This window comes from Neopsephotus bourkii, unplaced genomic scaffold, assembly GCF_033783945.1.
Source record: "Neopsephotus bourkii isolate Nb327-2 ecotype Australia unplaced genomic scaffold, CSIRO-AGI_Nbou_v1 NB_234, whole genome shotgun sequence".
Lineage (NCBI taxonomy): Eukaryota > Metazoa > Chordata > Aves > Psittaciformes > Psittacidae > Neopsephotus > Neopsephotus bourkii.
In genome coordinates this window covers 3,236,777-3,259,255 of record NW_026900744.1, presented here as the reverse complement: position 1 = coordinate 3,259,255, position 22,479 = coordinate 3,236,777, and the positions used below count along the sequence as shown (strand labels likewise).

Sequence of the window (22,479 nt, the reverse complement as noted above, 5' to 3'; positions counted from 1 at the left end):
TATTTTTAGAATGCAATTTGGTGTCAGTCACATCCCTTTTCCCCTTGGGTTAATATACAATGGACATTCTTGTCATTCAGGCAAAAATCCTACTAAAGGAAGACGAGAAGCACCATGTGCTGCAAGTTTTGAAGGAGATGAGAAATTTCACACTATCCTGATATCTTCTGGGTAACTGCTTATTTTATGATGACTAATAGGCAATTACTATGGTAATACTGCAATACAGCATGTGTGAGGTTTGGGAATGAGAAATTATAGGTAACTACTTTGGACTCATTTCTATGGTAACAAAAAGTAATTGTCATTAAATACCAGTTAGATTGCGGCTGTACCTGGTAATTATAGATTTTTTATGCCCAGTAACATAAATAAAGCCAATAAATTTATTCAAAAGGTCCATGATTGTTTACTTATATGTTGTTATATAGAATACACAATGACAAACACTTAATTAGGAAAAATAAACTCCATTGAGAGCTTCATCTTGTCATCTGAGACAGATACTCTGTTTTTCAATTCAAGGCAATACATGAATTTCACATGCATTAAATGAAGCTAAGAAAAAACAAGTCTTCCCCACCATAAAAATAGGTTAAAATCATAAAAAGCTATTGTGCAAGTGACATTATGCACATAAGTACCCATGTTTCACAAATGAACAAGGGATGATAATAATAGCCACGTAACATATCCGGTCGCTGTGACCATACATATACACGTGTGTATGCAGGCATAGGTACATATTTTGCCTGGTCCAAAGCCTAGTCTTCTGTTTGTATTTCAGACTTTTCAAAAGGAATCTTTAAAAAGGGCAATTTTTAAAGATAAAACATGCCATTCACAGACAAGAGAAGATTGTCCTTTAGAAAATGCTGATATGGAGCACCTCCCATATGAAGACAGGCTGAGAAAGTTGGGGCTGTTCAGCCTGGAGAAGAGAAGGCTGTGTGGAGACCTCATAGCAGCCTTCCAGTATCTGAAGGGGGCCTATAAGGATGCTGGGAAGGGACTCTTCATTAGGGGCTGTAGCAACAGGACAAGGGGTAATGGGTTCAAACTTAAACAGTGGAAGTTTAGATTGGATATAATGAAGAAGTTCTTTACTGTAAGGGTGGCGAGGCATTGGAACGGGTTGTCCAAGGAAATTGTGAGTGCTCCATCCCTGACAGTGTTCAAGGCTAGGTTAGACAGAGCCTTGGATGACATGGTTTAGTGTGAGGTGTCCCTGTGCATGGCAGGGGGTTTGGAACTAGATGATCTTAAGTTTCTTTCCAATCCTAACTATTCTATGATTCTATTTTAAATGTTTCTCAACCCTTTTTGGCTCCCTTTTTTGACCCAAAACAATTTGTCAAATTCAAGTGACTTCCAAAAACCTTTTCAGTCCTGACAAAACTACGTTTCTGGAGCAAGCAAATGCTTGGTTTGTCAAAAACATTTCACTCCAGCACAGCTTTCATTGCAGTACTGACTCTGACACTGTACATGGTGAATTTGGCTTGCCAGTCTGAGTAAGACCGGCTTCCTTTCCATCCAACAAATTGCTTTGTTAACCCCTCACACAAGCAAGCAGTAAAAATTGTGTTGACTTCAAAAACATTGTACCTGACAGTGAAACAAGAAAAGATTAGAGTCAGCATGTGCCCTCTTTTCCCATTCACACAAATCCTTACAATCCCTACAGTCAAGCTAGAAGGATATTGTAGCGATGACAGTTCAGAACATTTCAGTTAATTCATGGCTTTAATTTACTGAAGGCTGATACTGTCACAGTTAACCAGCTGAAGGCAACACAGAAACACTACTGAATGGGAAGCCTTACTGAATCATGCAACACAGACTTTAGAGAAGAGTCTGGGTACTTGAACTGCCTTGTCATGGCATTTCTGGGATATCTCAGTGAAGAGCTGCCCAGTCTAAGAAACACATCCCTTTCAGTGCCAGTATAGGGTTTCATCTCCTGAAGGTGAGGCTGACAAATTGGAACTAATCTAAGACGGTGTGGTACAGTCATCTTGCCTGCAGGGACACATTTCAACATTCAGCTGCAGAATGCCAGCTTAAGAACAAGCTCTCGATAAAGGAAAGTTCAGGCCAAGCCTGGGGACGCACGACTTTTAAATCAAGAACACTTTTTTTCTTCTTAGGCTAACCCCACGTCCATGGGGATGGTGATAGGTTCAGAGGATGATAATGCTGGACTGCAAGTAGAGAGAGAAAAGTTAAGAAATCTCTCTTCCCAGCACTAGTTTTCCTGTATTTCCTAAAGCTGTTTCACAGTTTAATCCATTAGAAAGGATGAGATTAGTGTATGGAGAAACTCACAAATACATTTTCTGCTACGTTCTATTACAAATCTGAAGATCAAGTCATGCACCATCCCCAACAAAAGGGGTCTTTCAATTCCAGTGGGAGCTGAGGACAGGTTACCACAACAGAGGCCAAATTATGCTGAAGACTAACTATTTTAGCTAGGTAAACAAATGGTATCTTCCTGGGCAATTTAATTAGCAGGCCCATGTGGCATAGCATTTTCCACACACCGTAACTGCAAAGCCAGTTAGACTTAGAAGCACAGGAATACCAAGCTTTAAAGACTTTGAGCGAGGGATAAAAGCCTGTCATCCTGTTTTAGGAGAGACCCTCCACTGTTCACCACGGTGAAAATGTACCTATCATTATCCCATATGCTAGAAAGAGCTGGGTGTACCCGTGCGGCAAGAAAAGGACTATAGAGGTGGGTTTTTTATCACTGAAGAAATAGTGCAGTGTAATAGACATATGAACAGAAGGGTCTGATGCTAGCAAACCAGCAACAGTGAGCATTGCAAACAGAAGCAATCCCAGTTAGCCAGTCAGTACTTCAGCTTGCAGGTAAATTTGTACACCCAGAGCACCACTTCTCTGCATCTAACCCTTCCAACACCTGTACCCAGCCAACTCTGATCTACTGTAGTATGGTTTGCCTGTGATTTGTCATTTCTCAGCTCTTTCCAGAAAAAAACAGGTGAAAGCAATGTTAATGTTCTGATTTTTGAACAGCCACTCAGAAATTTCACTGGAAACAAAATCTAGCAGAGGTAATTTCACCAACTCTCTTGGTTTATGCACGTAAGTGAGTGCTATAAAGAGAGAAGACCATACTAGTTCATTTTCTATTAAAAGATTAATGCTCTAAGATTACAATCAAATTCTGAATTTGGTCCATTTATTAAAAAAAAAAAAAACTTTTAAAAATTGTGTATGGACCTTACAAGCATTCTAAATTAGAAGGGATGCTTAACCACTCCTTTAAGTCCCATAAAGCCTCTTGTCTTTTTCATTCTTAACTGTATGGGTCCACAAATACACTTATATTCTTCTACATACTTGAATAAACCAGTAAAGCTTAGCATCCTGTTTCCATGCATTCTGATATGCTGAGCACTGATTTGCATGGCCATTTATTTTAGAGCTGCCTGAATGTACATGCAACAACTTTCCTCACAGATGTGTCTGTGCCGCGAGCACTTGTGCTTTATGGCTGTGATATTAAACTCACTTGTTGCTGGTTATGAGCATTTCACCACATGGAAGTCCCTTTAGAGTCACAACCCATTTGGTCTATTCTCTTGAGAATGAGCAACATTTTATAGATAATAAGCAATTCTTGGCATTCTTATTGCAGATTTGGCTCAAATTCCTAAACCTCAGTTCATGAGCACTCAAAACAAAGGAACAAGGATAAGAAAAGCACAGGATGCACACCCTCTATGAAAGCTTTGCATCCCCAAAAGTGGCACTGAAGAAAATCCCAACAGCCAACTGATACTACATCATCCTGGGTAAATGAGTGGTTAGTTTCTGTTTTGATCACAGGAGAACTAGAGTATCCCATCCCTTCTATGAGAACTGCTGACATACTCAGGCTTTTAATGCTGCCCACTGCGCCTGGGATTTCAGAGGACAGTGAAGTGCATCCGACAGTGTACTTTGTCAATTGTACAAAGCTGTGTACTGGTGGGGTAAAAAAAAAATCTCTCTCACACTGGCAGGAGATCAATTTACAAACTCAAGCATGAGGTTTAATTACCCATTTCATTATCTTAGCTTGCATAGCTCTGAATGTGAACCTTCAATGAACCAAAGAAATAGTCACCAGCTGCTGCTTTGAGAAAGAGGGAGATAACAGGAAGTAGAAGTTCAAATGCCTGAAACTGCTCTTGCTGCATACGGCACCACAGACCTTGTTTGCAAAAGCAGAGGGACTGTCCCCAGCCAATAGATGTGTGTTACACCATAGTCTGTGCAAGACTTCTGAAAGTCCTATTTATGTGCTAATTTGAACAAAGACCGAAAGAGATGAAACAGAATTATCTACCCAATCACAGAGGAGCCTCAGAGTTAAATTTTCAAATACTAGCAATTGATCCTTAGAGATTTTTTTTAAATTCATCCAGTAAATACAAGCAAATACATTGTGATGTGCTTGTGGATTTGGTATGAGCTGGAAATAAAGTGTTTGCTGTAAATTATTCACTCAGCACTAGTTAACTACGATGCTGGCGCATTACTAGGCTTTTTAATATTCTTCTCAAGATAATAGGTAGCATTTTGCTTACTACTCTCATTTTTAAGTTATTAGTAACATTAGGGCATTTGTAAATAAAGTGAAGAATTGCAAGAAAATCAAATGCTTTTCCAACTACCTCATTAAAAATCTCTTTAGTTCAGGAGGGTTGAAAACTCTTCATATCATGAAAAGCTAAAACAATAATATACAATCAGCCTCAGCAATTCCAAATGAATTCTAATGCCCTTTCATAATACCTGGGTTCCCAAAAGGTTTTTGAAGTTATGAGCCATGCATACGACTGTAAATCTGCATGCCTTTCAAAAAGTATAAATAAAGAAAACTTATAATATATTAAAAAAAGTGCAGAAGAAAAATGTACAGGGCAAGTGAATTTATGGGAGAAAATGAAAGCTACTTAATTTCAGGGGGGTTAAAAAGCACATATCAAAACAAAGAACAGCCAGCAGCACTATTTTCTGTGACTTCCATCTTCTTCCTTTCTCCTACCTTCATTGGTCTCCTCATCCACACAATAACCTAGTCTTATTCTGCTTAGCAATGCAATACCTAATTAGATCAAAGCTCAAGGTAGCCTGGCTATAGAGTTTATTGTGTTATTTAGTCTTACGCTGTAAGTAAAACCACATACAGTGTATTACATTTCTCAGGGGCTTCTCCAGAGAGCTATGTGGTACATGTAATTGCCCCCACAAACAAATCATCAACTAATCAACTGCTTTTCATTATCACCTCCAGCAGCACATTTATTTTGTAAATAAATGCATTAACAGCAACCAATTTTAGGGAAAACAAAAGATTATCTGAATGCGTTCTCAACAGAGGAGGTGGTAAAGTAGTAATTCAAATACTAAAATGAAGCAAAATTAGCATAGGGTGGAATGATTACTCCATTCCATGTATCCCTATCTATTACAGTACAATAATAGACTGAAATCTGTGACTTCAATGGATGATCTGGGTAGCTGAAGGGAACTGTGATTGACTGACACATTTACATAGAGGCTGATGAGCAGCATAATGAATGCATTTATAAAGCACAGCTAAGGTCTAACTCTAAGCTGACTTGAACGCCCACAGCTAGAGGACGTTTGCAGAGCAGATATCCTGTTGTCTTGGAGAGTTGCTCTCTACCTCCTAAAGCAAGCAAATTTGCCTTTGAGCTCTATTCCTCAACAGGAACTTCAGGAAGCATACAGCCACATTAGAACCTCCAGTTTAAGAGGAATTAATTGAAACAAGCCATATAAGATTCAGTGACAAAACAGTGCAGGGTGTATAAGGTAGATACAGCAACACTAAATTCATTCTGTATACCATACCTGTAATTTCCTAGGTATACTCCATCAGGATTGAGCATGGGTGCAATCTTGAAGACCAGGTGGTCTCTTAGTACCTTCGCAATAGGATGCTGGCTCACAAGGAAATCAATTATACCTGAGAAAAATGAAAGAAGAGTTTGAAGAAGAGGGGTTATATCATCAACCATTTCCAGATATCTAGCTGAAATTTCACATATAAAAGATTAGAATAATCATTCATTTTGGTTTCTAGCACTGTTCCTGCTTCCAACAGAACAAACCACATGCAATCACACAGCACCTGCCACTTTCTAAAATTCCAGAAATAAGAACGTTAAGGATAAATATCTTAGCTCATCCTCATACCAAGTACAATACACCTACATTATCAGACACAGTCAAGTTTCCACAGCAGGAGAAGTTATTGCTCATCAGCTGAGCCACAACAAAACATTTCTCCTCTTAAGTGGTGAAATGAAGTACAACCTACAAGTTTTACTTGGCACCTTACATACACAGCATGTATTCAGGGGCACATGCTGCAGTTCTGCTCATGAGTGGCGATTCATTGAGCTGAGGCACCTCGAATTTGTTTGAGCATGTGCCCAGACTTATTCTTGACATATGAACACAGAGTTCAGATCATCTGCATGTATAAAGAGATATAAAACGCCTCACTAGAACTGTGAGAGTTACATAAACTCTGTTAGAGGCAGAGGAAAACTGGGATTGACAGGCTGGAATTTAGAAGGTCAGATTTTTCACTTTACACCCATAAAAATCAGGAGTAACTCATCAGCAAAGCTCCTTTGATGCGGAACCAGGGCAAGTGACAGGGAACCAAGCTCTAAATGCCCTTCCTTCAGGCACAGTCACAGCACCAGACCCCACAGGAGCTCCTGCCTTTGGGCATTGTGCTCAGGGAGCGACTAAACATTGCCTTGCTCCAAGGCTGGTGCTGGGGCAGGAGGCAGGCGGTCTGGCAGTTAAATTTGTTGCTGATTCCTCCACTGAGTTGGTACTGACAGAAATAGCTTCCAGGGAATTAATGTCGAGATAAATTGAGTTCCTGTGTAATCTCAGGACACCCACAGATAGGTCATGACAATTTGCTATTTATTGTGAGGTCCATCCTGTGAAGCAGGAACCATTTACTGAATTTCCCCAGAATAAATCAATCACTATGCTCTAGTAACAGGATAAAATTAAGCAGAGAAAAATTAAAGCCTATCATCAGTAAAATTTCACTAATGGTGAGCTCTATTAGACTGTGGAATTGTCTCTCCAGGGGAAGGGTGGAATCCTGTCATCAGAAATGCTGGACAGGGCAAAGCCCTAGGGAATAGATATAACAAGTAACTATGAGGCATAGAAGAGATGACATGGGCTAACTAGCTGACTTCAAAAAAGCTAATTTCAGACCTGATTTTTTGTGAGCCAACCAAAATCTTTAAAAACAAATTAAAACATCCACACATGTCAGGTTAAACATACCTGTTTATAGTTAGCTGAAACATACACTAAAGATAGGACCAAAATCTCACACGCTGTACAATTTCTTCAGTTAGCTTATTTCCTAAGACCCATTTTGTGTTTCAAATACTAACAAATCTGAACCTATGCTACTGTTAGAATGAATTCTAATTTGCTGATGCACATGGGAAAAATGAGGCTTCTGAAATGTCTAAGATGATCAAGGTATATTTGACTTGAAACACCAGCAATTTTTATTTCTATTTAGTGGCAAATCCTAAATAAGAAAAAGCCCCTTTCTGTAACCAGGTCTTCCAATTGAGAAGAAACTAAACCTGAATTTCTGAGGCAAATTAGCATACACATAATTATATTGCTCAGGAAATGATTCTGTAATTACCTCCCCCCAGTGAAGGAAAACAAACATTGATCTGCTTTTTGGCTAGTGTTGTGTCTTTTGTTCATTATACGGCAGCAAGAACATGAAGAAACTACAGGGACACAGTTGGATCCTGAATAACCACATTTCCTAACTGTATGCAAACACAAAAGTCTCAGCTATGTTAACCTGCTGCTCTAACTGTTTTCTGACAGTGTCTAAAACATAATCCACAGTATGCACACCTACAGGGCTCTAAATTACTGAAAGGGATACAATCCCACACTTAGTCTATGGCTCGAGACAGTACAGAATCACAGAATAGTTAGGGATGGAAAAGATTAGAGTCAAAACATCACATCAGTTCATGTTTTCTGAAATACTTGAAAGAGTTAGCTATTCAGAAGTCAGTATGTCCAGAACATCCTTTATCCTAGGTCAAGTATGATCTTTCAAAACAGCTACAATAAAAGAAGCACAAATATTGCATTCTGTGCATGATCAGCACTTCACCAAAGACCTTGGTGGAACACTTGTACATGAGACCTGGCAGTGTACCAAGTGTGTACTTGTGACAGCTCTGCATGCTGGACCACAAATACCTCAGGGATTACGTGACTGCTTTTCATCCAGGAGGTAACTCTAGAGTCCAAACACTCAGAGCTTTGCTCTGGCTGTAATCATGCCAGGGAAGAGGCTTGTCCAGGTTCTGCTCATTTTGCTCCTGTTATTGATGCAGCGTCACTCACAGAGCTTGGCAGAGGCATCTCGGCAGCTAGAAGCTACAGATTTCAGCTTCACACAGGGAATTATTTTTGCCATAAACAAGAAAGGGCTATGACAAGGAAAGCTGTGTTTAAACACCTAATGGGTGAGCCTGTGCTCGGCACAATTCACTATTGCACTGGGCACACCAGACTAAGGGGAAAGACTGGCCTTGGGCACCCAGCAGCTCAGTGGCAAATGAGACCCAACATTTTGCAATGTATCACAGTCTACTAGGGGATACAACAGCCAAGTTCACCCAATCCAAAGAAATTAACTCTGTTTTTTTTTTTATTTAGGAGACACTTAATTGAATCTGAGGAAGTCTTACTCCACATGATAAAAATACAAAGCAAGAGCTAAAAATAACCAACTCACAGAAATCTAACCTGGAATTAAAGGCAGTTTTAAGGAACACGAGAGAAGCATCAGGTGAAAGCACACATCTACATATACAAACCTCACCATAAAATGATTGTAAGCATCCAAATAATCAATACAATTAGCAAATAGCTTTCTCTTTCAGAGGAACCCAATAGTCTCTGGATCAATAACGCTTAAAGTAAAAAGACAGATATCAGACTATTTAAAAATACCATTGCAGAGAACTTGGTCCTCCTGTTAATAAATCAATACAAACTAAATTTTACAGCTTCTATAATCAGCAAGAGACATATCAGTGTATCTCATTAGGCTGGGGTTAAGAATTTGGCAGCAACCAAAGCCCATTTAATATCATTTGGTTCAAGGCTACATGGCAATACAACAGATGCCCTAATTTATTTGTTGATCTTTGTATTAAAATAACAGTTTGCTGGTAAACAGGAAGGGTAATGATGCCAGTCACCCTTGTTAGTGGCTAATAATTGCTTAATTTGTCCACTAATTGACCTGTGCTACTGTTGAAGCACTGGATCGTGTTGCAGGGCACGAAGTAAACAAGGCCACTATAATGTTACTTTAGAGAATGACTTCTGGAAATAGAACTACTTATTGCTATAAATTTTCTCTTCACAGATGAGCAGATTAATTGGTCTGCCAATTAGTCTGCTATTAAAGGAAAAAAAGGGCTGCCCACAGATTGGCTGGATCTTCGAACTGCAGCCCCAGTTTGGGTCAAATGAAATAATCCAATCTGAATCAGTCACATCAGCTATGAAAAATAAGACAAGCACTATTTAAAAACAAATTTCTGTGGCTGGGGATCAAGGAATATAGCCCAGTAACTATGTATTAGCTCTTCAACTGACTTTAAAATAAAATGGAGAAGATGGAATGGGCCTACTCAGGCACATTACAGTGTGGAAAAGTTCTCCAATTAAAAGAGGCAAAACAATACAGAATATTTTCACATAAAGCTTTCTGGAAAGTAATTAAAATAATTATTTTTCAAATAATAACATGCAATTATAGATGCTGCCTGGAACCAGAACAGCTCAGAAATTAGCAACTTAGCCGTGACATAAGAAGAAACTTATCTATAGTCCACTGAAAATCAATCGATGTCTTTGCATTAACTTCAAGGGGCTTTTCTTAGTTGTAAGGGAAAGTAAAGAGTTGAAAACAAGCAAAAGGGAGAACAATAATGACAACTGTGTGTCATTAGATACACAGTCACATTGCCCCCACCCCCGCAAATAGCATTTTTTGAGTCTTTCTTGGTAAATGCAGCTTCACGGAAACTGTGCTAAATCAGGACCAAATCTCCTCTACTCCAAGTCACTTCTCTGTCATTACTCTTTCTCAAGGCTAAATGCTCTTTCTCAAATTCCTGCTGTCTTCTACAGCTCAGCACCACTCACCTACCTCAACACCACATCCTGTGGAATCTCTTTACTTGCCCTAATCCAGGCTCAAATTAGCTACTGGCACTTCTCAAGCAACTTGATTGTTTCCTTGCCCATAACATGCTAAAGCAACCTTCTCTGCTCACATGATTTCCACTGCTCTGTCTGGATGTTTCCCCTGTCAACCACTAACTTCCTGCTGCCTCTAACATGACCTCTCCACATTTGCTCCTTGCAAACAGAAGTGTGTCTTGTCCCCTGTTTCACCATTACCCCATCCTTTTACTCTCAGTCTGGCAATAGACTTAATTGTATAACTATATAATGCATTTTCCCTGCTTCTATTACTGAAAATCTAATCTCCACAGATCCTAATGCAATATGGCAACAGCTAATGCAAACATATCCTGTACTGTGTCTCATATATGCCAAGAAAGAAGTCATTTATATTTTCAGACCCATTTTCCTAACACTAAATAGCTGCTGGTATCCTCTAGTCAGCTCCCTATAAACTAGAGTTTAAAGAGAAGGTAAGAATTAAGCTCTAAAAACAATAGGATATATCCATTGGAAAATAAATACAAAGGAGTCCTGGATGCTTAGCTTATATAAAACCATTGGAATGCTCTATTACAGGAGAGTGAAACCAATGTGAAAGGCACATCTGTGGAGAACAGGAAAGCCAAAATGTGGGGTTGGGTTTTTTGAAGAGATTTTATTAATATGATGGTGAAAAAATATAAGGTGATAGAATATTGTAGCTGCTTGGCCTTATCTCCACAGAACAAGTATAGCACAAGCAGTAAACAGCAGGACACTGCCATGCGACCATTGGTTTGTGAAGCAATTCTCTTTTGGCAAAGGGGCCCTTGTCTGTTCAACCTTTGCCCTTTCTCACAGGACTGCAGTAAAACAACAACAAAACAAAATACAACACCTCCTGCCCCCCTTCCCTCCCAAAACAAGAGAACAAAACATGAAAAAGACAGATAGATGCTCCTCTCCATCCCAGCATGGTGAGAAAGATGTCACACACGCTGAACCTTACCCAGCACAGGTCACAGCAATGCTGTGCCATCATGGTCTCTACAGACTGTGCATCTGTGCTTCCAGGGCAGCCTCCAGCACAGGCCAATAGGCAGAAATGATCCAATAATGTCTTAACCTGAAGTGTTCCCAATATTCAACACACAGCAAGGAAAAAAGAAGAAAAGGCATGCGAATGGTGATAAACGAGCAGAGCTGACTCACAGCAGGGTTATTGACATGATCTAACATCATGCTGTCATTGAAATTATCCCTACAGAAGATCATCACGTAGAGTGATCCATAAGCACAAGATCGTTGCCGATGCTGACTCTGCTTCTCTTACAGTGCTGTTTCTCCTCTTCATGTGTAAAAACAGACTGCCAAACCCAACTGTGGTTTGTTGGTTTGGGCTTTTCTTTTTTTTATACTCTATAGAAACACATTTATTTAGGCTGGAGGGGTGCAAAAGGGTGTGCACGTTGATTCTGACATCCATACTGATGTGAATTGATAGATTTGGAATGTGTTATTAATTGGTCTCCTTAACTTTCCAAATGCCCCTTTGGAATCCATGGCAAAACCAAAGTTTATTTCATCAAAATTATAAAAATAATATGGGTAATGAAGGAGCACTGCAAAACTAAAACAGGCACCTAGTTAATGGCATCAGATGAAGGAAAATTTGTTGCCTGAAGTACATCAGTCAACAGTTTCCAGTTGCCAAGTCTGATGCATATCTGCATGCATACGCCTCTGTCTCAGTAGTTACTGCAATTGAGAGTGGGAAGATTCAGAGCACTGGCTAGTTTTCATTAATTCCCTCTCTGGCCATCCACAATACGCACAAGTGCAATGGAATTGCTTGCACTCAGAGAGAAATGCAGTACCATCCTCAGGGAGTATTCATCAGATCCTACCTTTCTGGTCAACCTCTGCTCCTCCTATCTCCTCTATACCGAATTCCATTAAACTCAAATTCCACATAACCTTCCCCTAGGACAGACCCAGAAGGGGACTGCACAGGACTGAAGGTACCACATGATGAAAAACAATCAAGTTCCTAGAAAATGCAGAGAAAATAACAATTTGTCCCAGTATTCCCCATGGACGGGAAGCTCTCAAAGGAGACAACTGCTAAACACCACCATTACCAAGGACAAAACAAGCAGGAACCAACCAGCACAGGCGATACAGCACTGGGGAGGATGCAACAGGTCAACCAGATACATCCCTGGTTACAGCTCATCAAAAGTACACAAAGAGAGGAAGTTGATTGATTCTCCTGGAATACCAAGGCTTTGTCCTCAGCTGGACAAACATCTCAGTGCTAAATAAGATCTCATTGCTTGAGTGTGGCTGGTTAGAACCATCCCCAAAAAGTCTTTAGTCTCCTGTGGTCGTTTCAGTGGGTTTTTATCTGTAACTATCATTGCTATCATAAAAAAATAAAACCAACAGTTAAGTCCCTTGTGGGTTGCACACATGGCCCCACCTCACATTTTGAAAGGAGTTTTAACCAACTGGCAATAGAAAAGTTGCACACATAACATTAAGGATGCAGGTATGATAAGAAGATTGATTAGGAGCATATCAAGCTATATTATGGCATATTTGTTCTTTTATTTACCATTTATTCTCCCATCCATTCTCTGCTGTAACTCTATATTTCTAAAAAAACACAGGATTAAAAGCAAAGGAAATCTCAAATAATGGGATAAAATGAATGTGCAGGAAATTAATGAGTGAATTAGATTACAGCAGATGAAACACTGAGGTCTCAAATGCAAAATGCTGGGAGTTTATTTAATTTGTTACTCTTTTAAAATGAAAATATGCTCACTGACTCGAGTTAGTAATTTCACTATTTTAAGATATGTTAGGCCATTACAGCTAAGGCTGTTTCCACAGCAGTGGAATAAATGAAACCAGCCAGTCTCCCAGGGAACGCACTACCTCACTGCCTTTTGCCAGCCCAGTGAAACAGTGCTAATATCAGCTCCAGAGAAAACTGTGCTTCTGCTGCAGGGATTGCATGCAAAGGAATTGATAATGACTAGCAACAAATACTTAAGATGGAAGAGCAAGGGACTATGGATTTTAACTCAAATTTTAATGCGCATGGTAAGCACAGACAGTAGTTGATCTAAAGAAAATTTAAAGGAATTGTACCTGTCCTCTCCCTCCATCTGTCCCCCAGATAGCATTAGTTCCACAAATAATTAATCTGTCATTCAGCGTGGCTGAAACAGAAATCCATGAAAAGGAAGCAAGAGGTGGGAAGAGCAGTCAAGAGCCTCTCAAAAGGGGCTCTGTCAGCATAAGAGAGAAAGATGGCTCTGTCAATCCCTTATCTGAATTAGGGCATCCCAACCCCACCTACACCCCATCAGGTTTCTCAGATGTATTCTGCATATAGTAGAATCATAGAATAGTTAGGGTTGGAAAGGACCTTAAGATCATCAAGTTCCACCCCCCCTGCCATGGGCAGGGACACCTCACGCTAAACTGTATCACCCAAGGCCTCGTCCAACCTGGCCTTGAACACTGCCAGGGATGGAGCATTCACAACCTCCCTGGGCAACCCATTCCAGTGCCTCACCACCCTCACAGGAAAGAATTTCCTCCTTATATCCAATCTAAACTTCCCCTGTTTAATTTTGAACCCATTACCCCTTGTCCTATCACTATAGTCCCTGACAAAGAGTCCCTCCCCAGCATTCCTATAGGCCCCCTTCAGATACTGGAAGGTCTCCATGCAGCCTTCTCTTCTCCAGGCTGAAAAGCCCCAACTTTCTCAGCTGATCTTCATATGGGAGGTGCTCCAGTCCCGTGATCATACTCGAGGCCTCCTCTGGACTTGTTCCAACAGTTCCATGTCCTTTTTATGTTGAGGACACCAGAACTGCACACAATACTCCAAGTGAGGACTCACGAGAGCCGAGTAGAGGAGCAGGATCACCTCCTTCGACCTGCTGGTCACGCTCGTTTTGATGCAGCCCAGGATACGGTTGGCTTTCTGGGCTGCAAGCGCACACTGCTGGCTCATGTTCATTTTCTCATTGACCAGCACCCCCAAGTCCTTCTCCGCAGGGCTGCTCTGAATCTCTTCTCTGCCCAACCTGTAGCTGTGTCTGGGATTCCTCCAACCCAGGTGTAGGACCTTGCACTTGGCATGGTTAAATTTCATGAGGTTGGCATCAGCCCACCTCACAAGCATGTCAAGGTCCCTCTGGAAGGCATTCCTTCCCTCCAGCGTATCAACTGAACCACACAGCTTGGTGTCATTGGCAAACTTGCTGAGGGCGCACTCAATCCCACTGTCCATGTCAGCGATGAAGATGTTAAACAAGACCGGTCCCAACACCAATCCCTGAGGGACACCACTTGTAACTGGTCTCCAGCCGGACATTGAGCCATTGACCAAAACTCTTTGTGTGCGGCCATCCAGCCAGTTCTTTATCCACTGAGTGGTCCATTCATCAAATTGATGTCTGTCTAATATAGAGACAAGGATGTCATGTGAGACAGTGTCAAACGCTTTACACAAGTCCAGGTAGATGACATCAGCTGCTCTACCGTTGTCCATCAGTTCTGTAGCCCCATCATAGAATGCCACCAAATTGGTCAGGCAGGATTTCCTCTTGGTGAAGCCATGCTGGCTGTCATCAAGCACCTTGTTGATTTTCATGTGCCTTAGCGTGTCTTCTAGGAGAATCTGCTCTAACATTTTGCCAGGCACAATCTAACCAAGGGGACTAAAGTGTCTGCTGGAGGACAACAAGTGCATAGCAGGCCTCTGTAAACAGATTAGCAGATCACAGTTTGTGAAGACAGGGAGTAGCAGTTGTGTTCTAGTGCATCAAAGCTCCACATTTAAATAAGACTCCAGCCCATTCTGGCACCCAAACATTCTGCTTTCCAGGACACCCAATAAAGTTATAAAAATCTTCTCACACTGATGTGTAGATAGAGGAGACATTTCTGCCATTACAGATCTAAATGACATTAGGATTGCAAATTCAATGAAGATGTGGGAATACCTTGCAGAATAAGATGGACGATATGATGCCACTAGGCAGACCTTCTTGTCCATTTTAGTATGTTTGCTGATTAAGAATGGATGGGACAAACTGGGGTGGAAAATACCTTGTGAATTCTTTCCTTTACAAAGATATCTTGTTTTCACACAAAGGAGGTACTTTTACACCATCTACCTTTCATGTGCACTGACTATCCAACTCTTTTTGCTAGATGTCTTCATTTAGACCATTCAAACATTGCCTCAAAACCCCGAAGAGTTCCAGACCATGCTGCTGCAGGTGCATTTCAAACAGGGGTACTATAGGTAGAGAAGCAGATACAGCTGGAACAGGGTGAGCCACAAATCAACAGTCTAGAAGTAGAATCAATTCAGTGCAAAAAGTTGGTAAGTGAGGAGTGTTTGGGATTTCCTATGTATTTTTAGGAGCTGTGTCTCTTCGCTCATAAAAAGATCCACATCTGGTTTGGAGGATAAATGACTTCTGGTGCTGGACTGAAGCACAACATCCTGATGGAGTACTGAAAAGATGTACATTGCCAGTAAATTATAATTAAAGTTGGCATTCCCAGTGATTAGGATGTGGGACCAGGAGCTGGAATGCCTGATCTTGGTCTCAGTTTTGGCAATTTGCTACCAGAGTCTGATATTTTAGTATGTTCAACTTGAGATAGCAATGGCCAGATTTGCAGGGCAGAGTCTTTGGGACCAAAACCAGCAGATGGATTTTTCAGACAAACTCACTCATAATGCTCAATGGTGCTGACTGCACGTGGAAATGTGGCAAGGGGCAACAAAAAGGGTTTGCTAGGTGTTGAACAAGTTCTGAACATTTTCTGTTCTCTGCCCAGTTGCCACTAGAGATCTGCACCACTGCCAGTCCATTCCCTCCACTTAGATAAGCACTTCCTAAAAACCAGCCCTGTAGAGATCAAGATGGAAAACCTTTTGGAAACAGAGACAACCAGGACTGCTGGTCAGCTCAGAAATGCAGGCTTGAGTACTTCTCAGCTCTGCTGTTTTTCCTTCCAGACAAAATCAAGGAGAACTGAAAGCATCCCATAAAGCATAGGTCATGCTCACCTCACAGGATCGCCTGGGGAGGGTCGAATGAGGTATTTGAATTTTAATTGTTAAAACCATCAGCCAAAAAAGAGACAATTAAACATTTCATGACAGCAAGTCCAGTTCCTACTTGAAAATTATCCAGGTACTCTACTGTAGCTGATGCTTGATCTTGCCTGAAAAAAACAGTACTAAACAGACCTTAGTAAGTGATGAAACCACAAGAATTGCCTCATTACAAAAGACTGCCTAGTCATATTTATGTAATGCTATTCTGCAAAAGCAGTCTTCTAGCATGCCTTAAAATTTGCTCTGATGCTTTGACAGTTTAACAGCTGGAGACCCCAGGGAACCTAGCAGTTTGACCCTTTCTCTTACTTGTTGGAACCAGCAATTTATGACCTCAGGACTCATTTTGATGCCATTGATTTGGATTTGGGGTCTTTTCAGACTTTAGAAAAAGACACAGAACAATGAAAAAAAACTATATTCTCAACAGCTTCAAACTTGGGGGTTCATGCTGCTTGAATACTTGATCAAAGGAGCCATAGGGTATTAGTGATGCCATCTACCTCCTCCCACTGCAGCTCTGAATGCATGGGACTCATACACTCCAACAGCACCTGGTACTCACTGTGAGTCCAGGTGGTACATCCGGTTAATCTCTCCATGGTATTTGCATCTCTTGTTCTTTGCAGCAATGGGATCCCCAGCAGCTTCAAAAGCAGACCAATATTAAGGGAGTGGCTTGAGGCCAGTTCTGAATTTGTCTGGTTAAATGTGCAAGACTGAATAGAAGGGAGCGGGCTGCCTCCTGACCACCCATAGGCTCAGCCACTTAATTACCCTGATGGCTGATGTAGATTGCTTACCTACAAATTAATGCCCCCCAGACCCAGAGGGCAGTCATACAGCTCTCCAGTAGAACTGGTGCAAAGACCTGTGGAATTGACTTGAAAGAACATGTCAGGCTGTCAAAGAGAGAGACCTTATCAGCAGGAGTATACATCTGCTGCAGGGTTGCCTGAAGGGTTCCTAAATTCAGTGCACAGCACAGACTGAGTGGGTGGTTCTGTTTGTTGCTTTGTTTCCTTTAATTTTCCTAATATGCTGTAAGGAGCTTGGAGTTCTCATTGCATCAAAATGAGCCTGCCAATACCCCCCAGATGATGCCTCTCTTTTCCTCCTGGGAAGAAACAAAAGGGTTCCTGGAGAAACACTGCAGGGATCAGATGATCTCGCTCTATTAATGAATTACTTGGGATTTATCAGAACCATTCTAAAGATGTTTCTTCAGAAGATGATGCGCTTGGTTATTATTATTCAAAGTCTGTCCTTGCCATAAGTGCGAGTCCTCCAGACAGCATTGAAAACATTTGCTGGATTATAGCCCTCAATTTTTTTGCAGAATTAAGTAATGTTAAATACAGCTAAGATTTAAGACTTAGAACTGAACAGAAATATGCAGGAGATCCACCTTCCCTGACATGCAAGACAAGAGGGTTTCAAGCCAGGAAAGTGCTTTGATTGCAAAGGGGGAAAAGGTATACACCCGAATAGAAAAACCCTGAATGCATGAACCAGGGTTAAGTAGGCATGTACCTTGGCAGAATTAACTCGGGCATCCTTGCGTTGTTTCCTTATTGATTTACAAAGCATCACTCTTTTCACCATGGCCCTAAAGGGGAGTTTCAGATGTACACCACTGGCTTACACATTACTAAGATGCAAAAAAAACCCTGAAACAGAAAAATCACTTCTTTGGGTTTCTATTTCTAAGAGCTATCAGGGTCTTGCAGGGGAAAAAAGGGATCTAGAACATTATGTATTGCTGCTACATCTAGAAGTAAAGGCTGAGCTCCCCAGAGACAACTGTTCTCTTCCCCTCCATGACAGCCAGACATAAGGAGGTCAGAAACCCTTCCAGGACCAGCAAAGAGAGTGCACCAGAAGTGTAACATTTCCAAAGTTGCCTGCACCAGGGAAAAGATTCCAAGTTTTATAACTGATAAAAAGAAACTCTTTTATGGGCCCAGGGAGGACTAAGCAGACTTTGTTCTACTTGGGAAACCACTAAAGGTTGCTGGATTATGAGGAGTAGCCAGAGGTGATGACAGCTATCCTTTTAAGCCCTTTGCTGATTCGTTTCACCAGGACTCAGCACTCGCTATGCCCAGAGTTACCTTTCCATAATCTGTCAGTCATGACTTTCTCTGGGGACAAGTATGTTTGGATTTTCACTGTGCTTACTTTAACAAGGAGGGGACTGGGAATGACGGGACTAGTTTGACCTAACACCTCCCTCTGGGGCTTGTCATATAGTGCTGTTTTGCATATACAGTAAAAGCACAAGCAAGCAGCTACATTGTGCTCTTAGTCTTATGGCATTAACTGTGGTAGCAGTAAGAACTACAAACGTCTTAAGATGGATAGATCAGCCCAAGCAAAGAATGTGTTATAAGCCAGGAAGGCAAAAGGTAGATTTCTCTGGAGAAAGGCAGAGAATACATTTACATATGAAAATCTAATACACAGTGAAAAAGGAAAAGGGCATTACATAAATAATGCTAGGGAAGAAATGAAAAATACATACTTTTAAAGACATTCTAAAAACAGTTTCCAGCATCTGAAAACATGTTGCTCAGTCAAACAGAGACCCAGAAACAATGGGTACGAACCAGGCAGGCACATAAAGCTGTGACAAAGAGGCTAGAGGGGCACTGTAGAAGGCCAGTCACTCACAACTATCCTTTCCAGTTTCCTTCAGCTGTAGAATGTTGCAAGACTATATTTTGGAGCATTTCTGTTAATTTGCCCTGACCTTCAATAACTTGTAAGCACTTGCAAGTGGCCACTGTCACAAGTGGGCTACTCAGCTAGAAAGAATCCTGTTGTGACCTACTGCTGGTATGAAAGCAGAACCCATATTGCTGGAAAGGAGTAAAAGCACATGGGGAAGGAGTTTGCAGGGGTGATGCTGTGTCCTAACACTGTGTCTCTCAAGACAATGCATGTGTGGGATTCAGAACAAGGTGTGAAGCTCAGCTGAGAGGAACTTGAGGAGCACAGCACTATTTTGTGCTTCAGCTCAGAACTTTAACCCTCTCAGCTGAAGAGCTGACGTGCCCACTCTTCAGGACTGAACCCCAGCTGCTCACTTCTACCAAGAGCTGCTGTTTTGCCATTAATATATAAAGAAGGCACACACATACATACATTCCTCAGATCCTAACAGTGGCAACTGGCAGCCTGTGCCCAAAGGAAACCTGAACAACTCTTCACGCTTGTTTCCCCCATGGGGACAAGAGAAGTGGTCACTTTCTGTTACTCTTGATATGTGGAAACACTAAGCCAGCTTTAATGGCATCTTTTGGCTACTTCACTGATTTCCACTTTACCTGGTTTTCAGTTCATACTGCCTCAGTTTTATAGGATTTTCCTTTCTTTCAATTCAAATCAACTATAAAGGTGCAATGCAGCTCGATTGCACTCCAGCAGTCACTTGTAAGACTCCTGTGGGAAAGTGCGGCACAGAGTCCACAAGAACTATGCAATACTGGTGTCACCCAGCAAAGCAGCAAGTCTAAAATGGGCCATCAAATTCCATAGTCCTGCTATTTCAGCAAAGAGTTACTTTACACTTTCCTGTGGTTGCCTTCTACCATGAGAAAAGCAAGCGGCATTGCAGTCAGTTTGCTGTTCCGAAGAATTGGCTATCTTTCCCCTGAAGCTAGGGTGAGCTCTCTGCTTGCTCTGGGTTTACGCCTAAGGTACTGAACATCCAAAAGTACTGCACAAGCAAAACAAATAGCATGTGAGACAAGACACAGTCTGCATCCATTTCCCCCTCGATACATGGAAGTTAGTGGCAGAGACTGAGCAGTTCTAATCAATGATAGTCAAAACTGAAATGAAACAGAAGCCCGTTTGCACAGCAAAGTCTGTAACTTAAGACAATGAGAGCAGGGACTGTATGCAACACCAGAACTATTTTTTGTTGAGCCATGAGCTGATCAGACTGGGGGAAAAGAGGAATAAGAGTGATTTATTAAACAAAACCCTAACCCTCTGGGAAGATCTAATGGCCAAGAAAATGCTGGCTGCATCTGAATTTTCTCTCTGTGATTCCCAGATGAAAGTTGTATATTGCAAGTTGCTTCCAGTGGTGCTGGAGGGGACTTGTTGGATAACTGCATGCACTGGACTCCAGCAGGAAAAAGCCTTTTTAATGTGATTTAATTTTTTGTCAAAAACGACTGTGTCTCTACATGAGGAAAAAACCTGCAAAAGTGCTGCTCTGCCCCTCACCAATGGAGATAGATCTGTTCTTTTATTTACACCACATGATATCCAGGCAAGAAATAAGCTCCACAGATATAAATTAGGGCCACTCCCTGTCAGTACAGATGTGCTCCTGGCTGCTAAGCAGCGGAATATGCCATAAGTCGCTACTTCTCCTCCAGAGAAAATCCTGCTGTGGAAATGGAGCCACACTGTAAATCATAAAGGTGATGGTAATTAGCACTGAAGAGGGAATATTCAGAGAGCAAACTGTCTTCACATGAGTAGGGCTGCCACGAGCAACCGGCATCTCTGGTTATGAAGAGGTAAAATTCTCCAGAAGGTTATAAAGTGCGTGTTTCCATCTGAAGAGCACAAGGAAGGAAAGTAAGGAGGATTTATATTTCAGGGCTCCTCTAAGCACCTAAGGGTTTTGTTGTTGCTGTTTAAGGAAGACAAAAAACCCCACCATTTCCTAAAGAATTCTATTTGGAGACTGCCTTATTGCGGAATCTACTTTGAAGCGTATTAAGCTGAGAAGGAATAAGATGCTCTTGTTCCTAAATAAGAATTGCTCAAGAAATGTTCTGTTGCACTTTACATTCACAGCCTGCCTCAGATGCAAATGAACTCTCAAGTGCCAGCAGGCCCTCAGACAGAAGCTCTCCCCAAGCACTCTGCAGCAATGGCTTTAAACTCTGGTAGCACTGTGACCACATAAGCTAATGTCAAGGTTCTATTTCCCTCATATCCTTAGCTATTACGAACATTGCCAGGAAGAAGAAGAATCAGAGTTCACATGTAACCAGGGGCAAAGACAGTCTAACTTTCTACCTTGAGTAGTCAGACTGAATTTTAACATCTTAAAGGGTAAATTTCACTTAAATAAACAACCTCTTCTACTGCATGAAATATACAGCTGTTAGAAGGGAGAGGTGCCAATGAACATGTTGGACAAACTGAGACCCCAGACTGACATTCACATTGCGAAAGGGTTTATCTAAAAGCCACTAGAGGGGTCTGTTAGCTGAGTATGGAGGCAGTCGCTTCCCAGCTGCTATCTCCGGTGCAGGACAGGCAACCTTCCTGCAGTGAATTAGGGGTTCAGTTCCAAGGGGTTTCCAGTTGTGACCTAGGACAGTACAGTTAGCTGTTCCCTGCTTCTCCCCAGGAGCAAGAGGCAGACCCAGGTTTGAGAAGACAGTAGCTCGGAGAGCACTGGGTCACAGCATTTTTCCGCTCCACTCTTGATTCTGTGACAGCCTGTTTCTCATTTGACAGATGGTTAAAGCCAGCAAGGCTGAATGGCTTCTCCTACACCAGGAATCAGCCACCCTTCTGTTTGCACTTTGCTGTTATGGCACTACATAATGGTTTTTGTAAGGGAAATGGCCAAAGCAGTGATCAGTGCCATTCAGAAGCCACTACAGAAGTGGAGATTTAATGGCCATGAAAAATGAAATCTTTCAGCGATGCTAGAAAGAGCTCCTTTTGGGTAGGTGGAGGCCTGGGTGAACAGGAACTTGCCCTGTTGCCATTGTCTGTGCCACCTAAAGACCTGGCTTATGCTTGTCTGTAACACAAGTCAGAGTCCAGCCTGGTAGCATTCTGTATACATGTTGTACCGCTAGCTGAAAAACTTGAACTAAATTTTCTCCTAAGATTTACAGACTTTTCATTTCATCCTTTTTTAGCTGAACATTGAAACAGATTTTTACCTTTCTTTATTTCTTCCCTTCCCCATGTTTTTTTTTCCTTCAGTGATAAAGTGACAAAAAGCAGGT

At 41.5% G+C, this 22,479-nt stretch overlaps 1 protein-coding gene across 2 annotated transcripts in view; it reads right to left on the bottom strand.

Annotated features, from left to right (window-relative positions):
• Positions 1-22,479, bottom strand: part of LOC133207734 (BEN domain-containing protein 5) — a 965,731-nt gene that overhangs the window by 194,224 nt on the left and 749,028 nt on the right. For both annotated transcript variants that reach the window (XM_061344850.1, XM_061344851.1), the window contains exon 8: positions 5,899-6,013. In XM_061344850.1, coding sequence (XP_061200834.1) covers positions 5,899-6,013 — 115 coding nt within the window. The remainder of the gene's footprint in view (positions 1-5,898; positions 6,014-22,479) is intronic.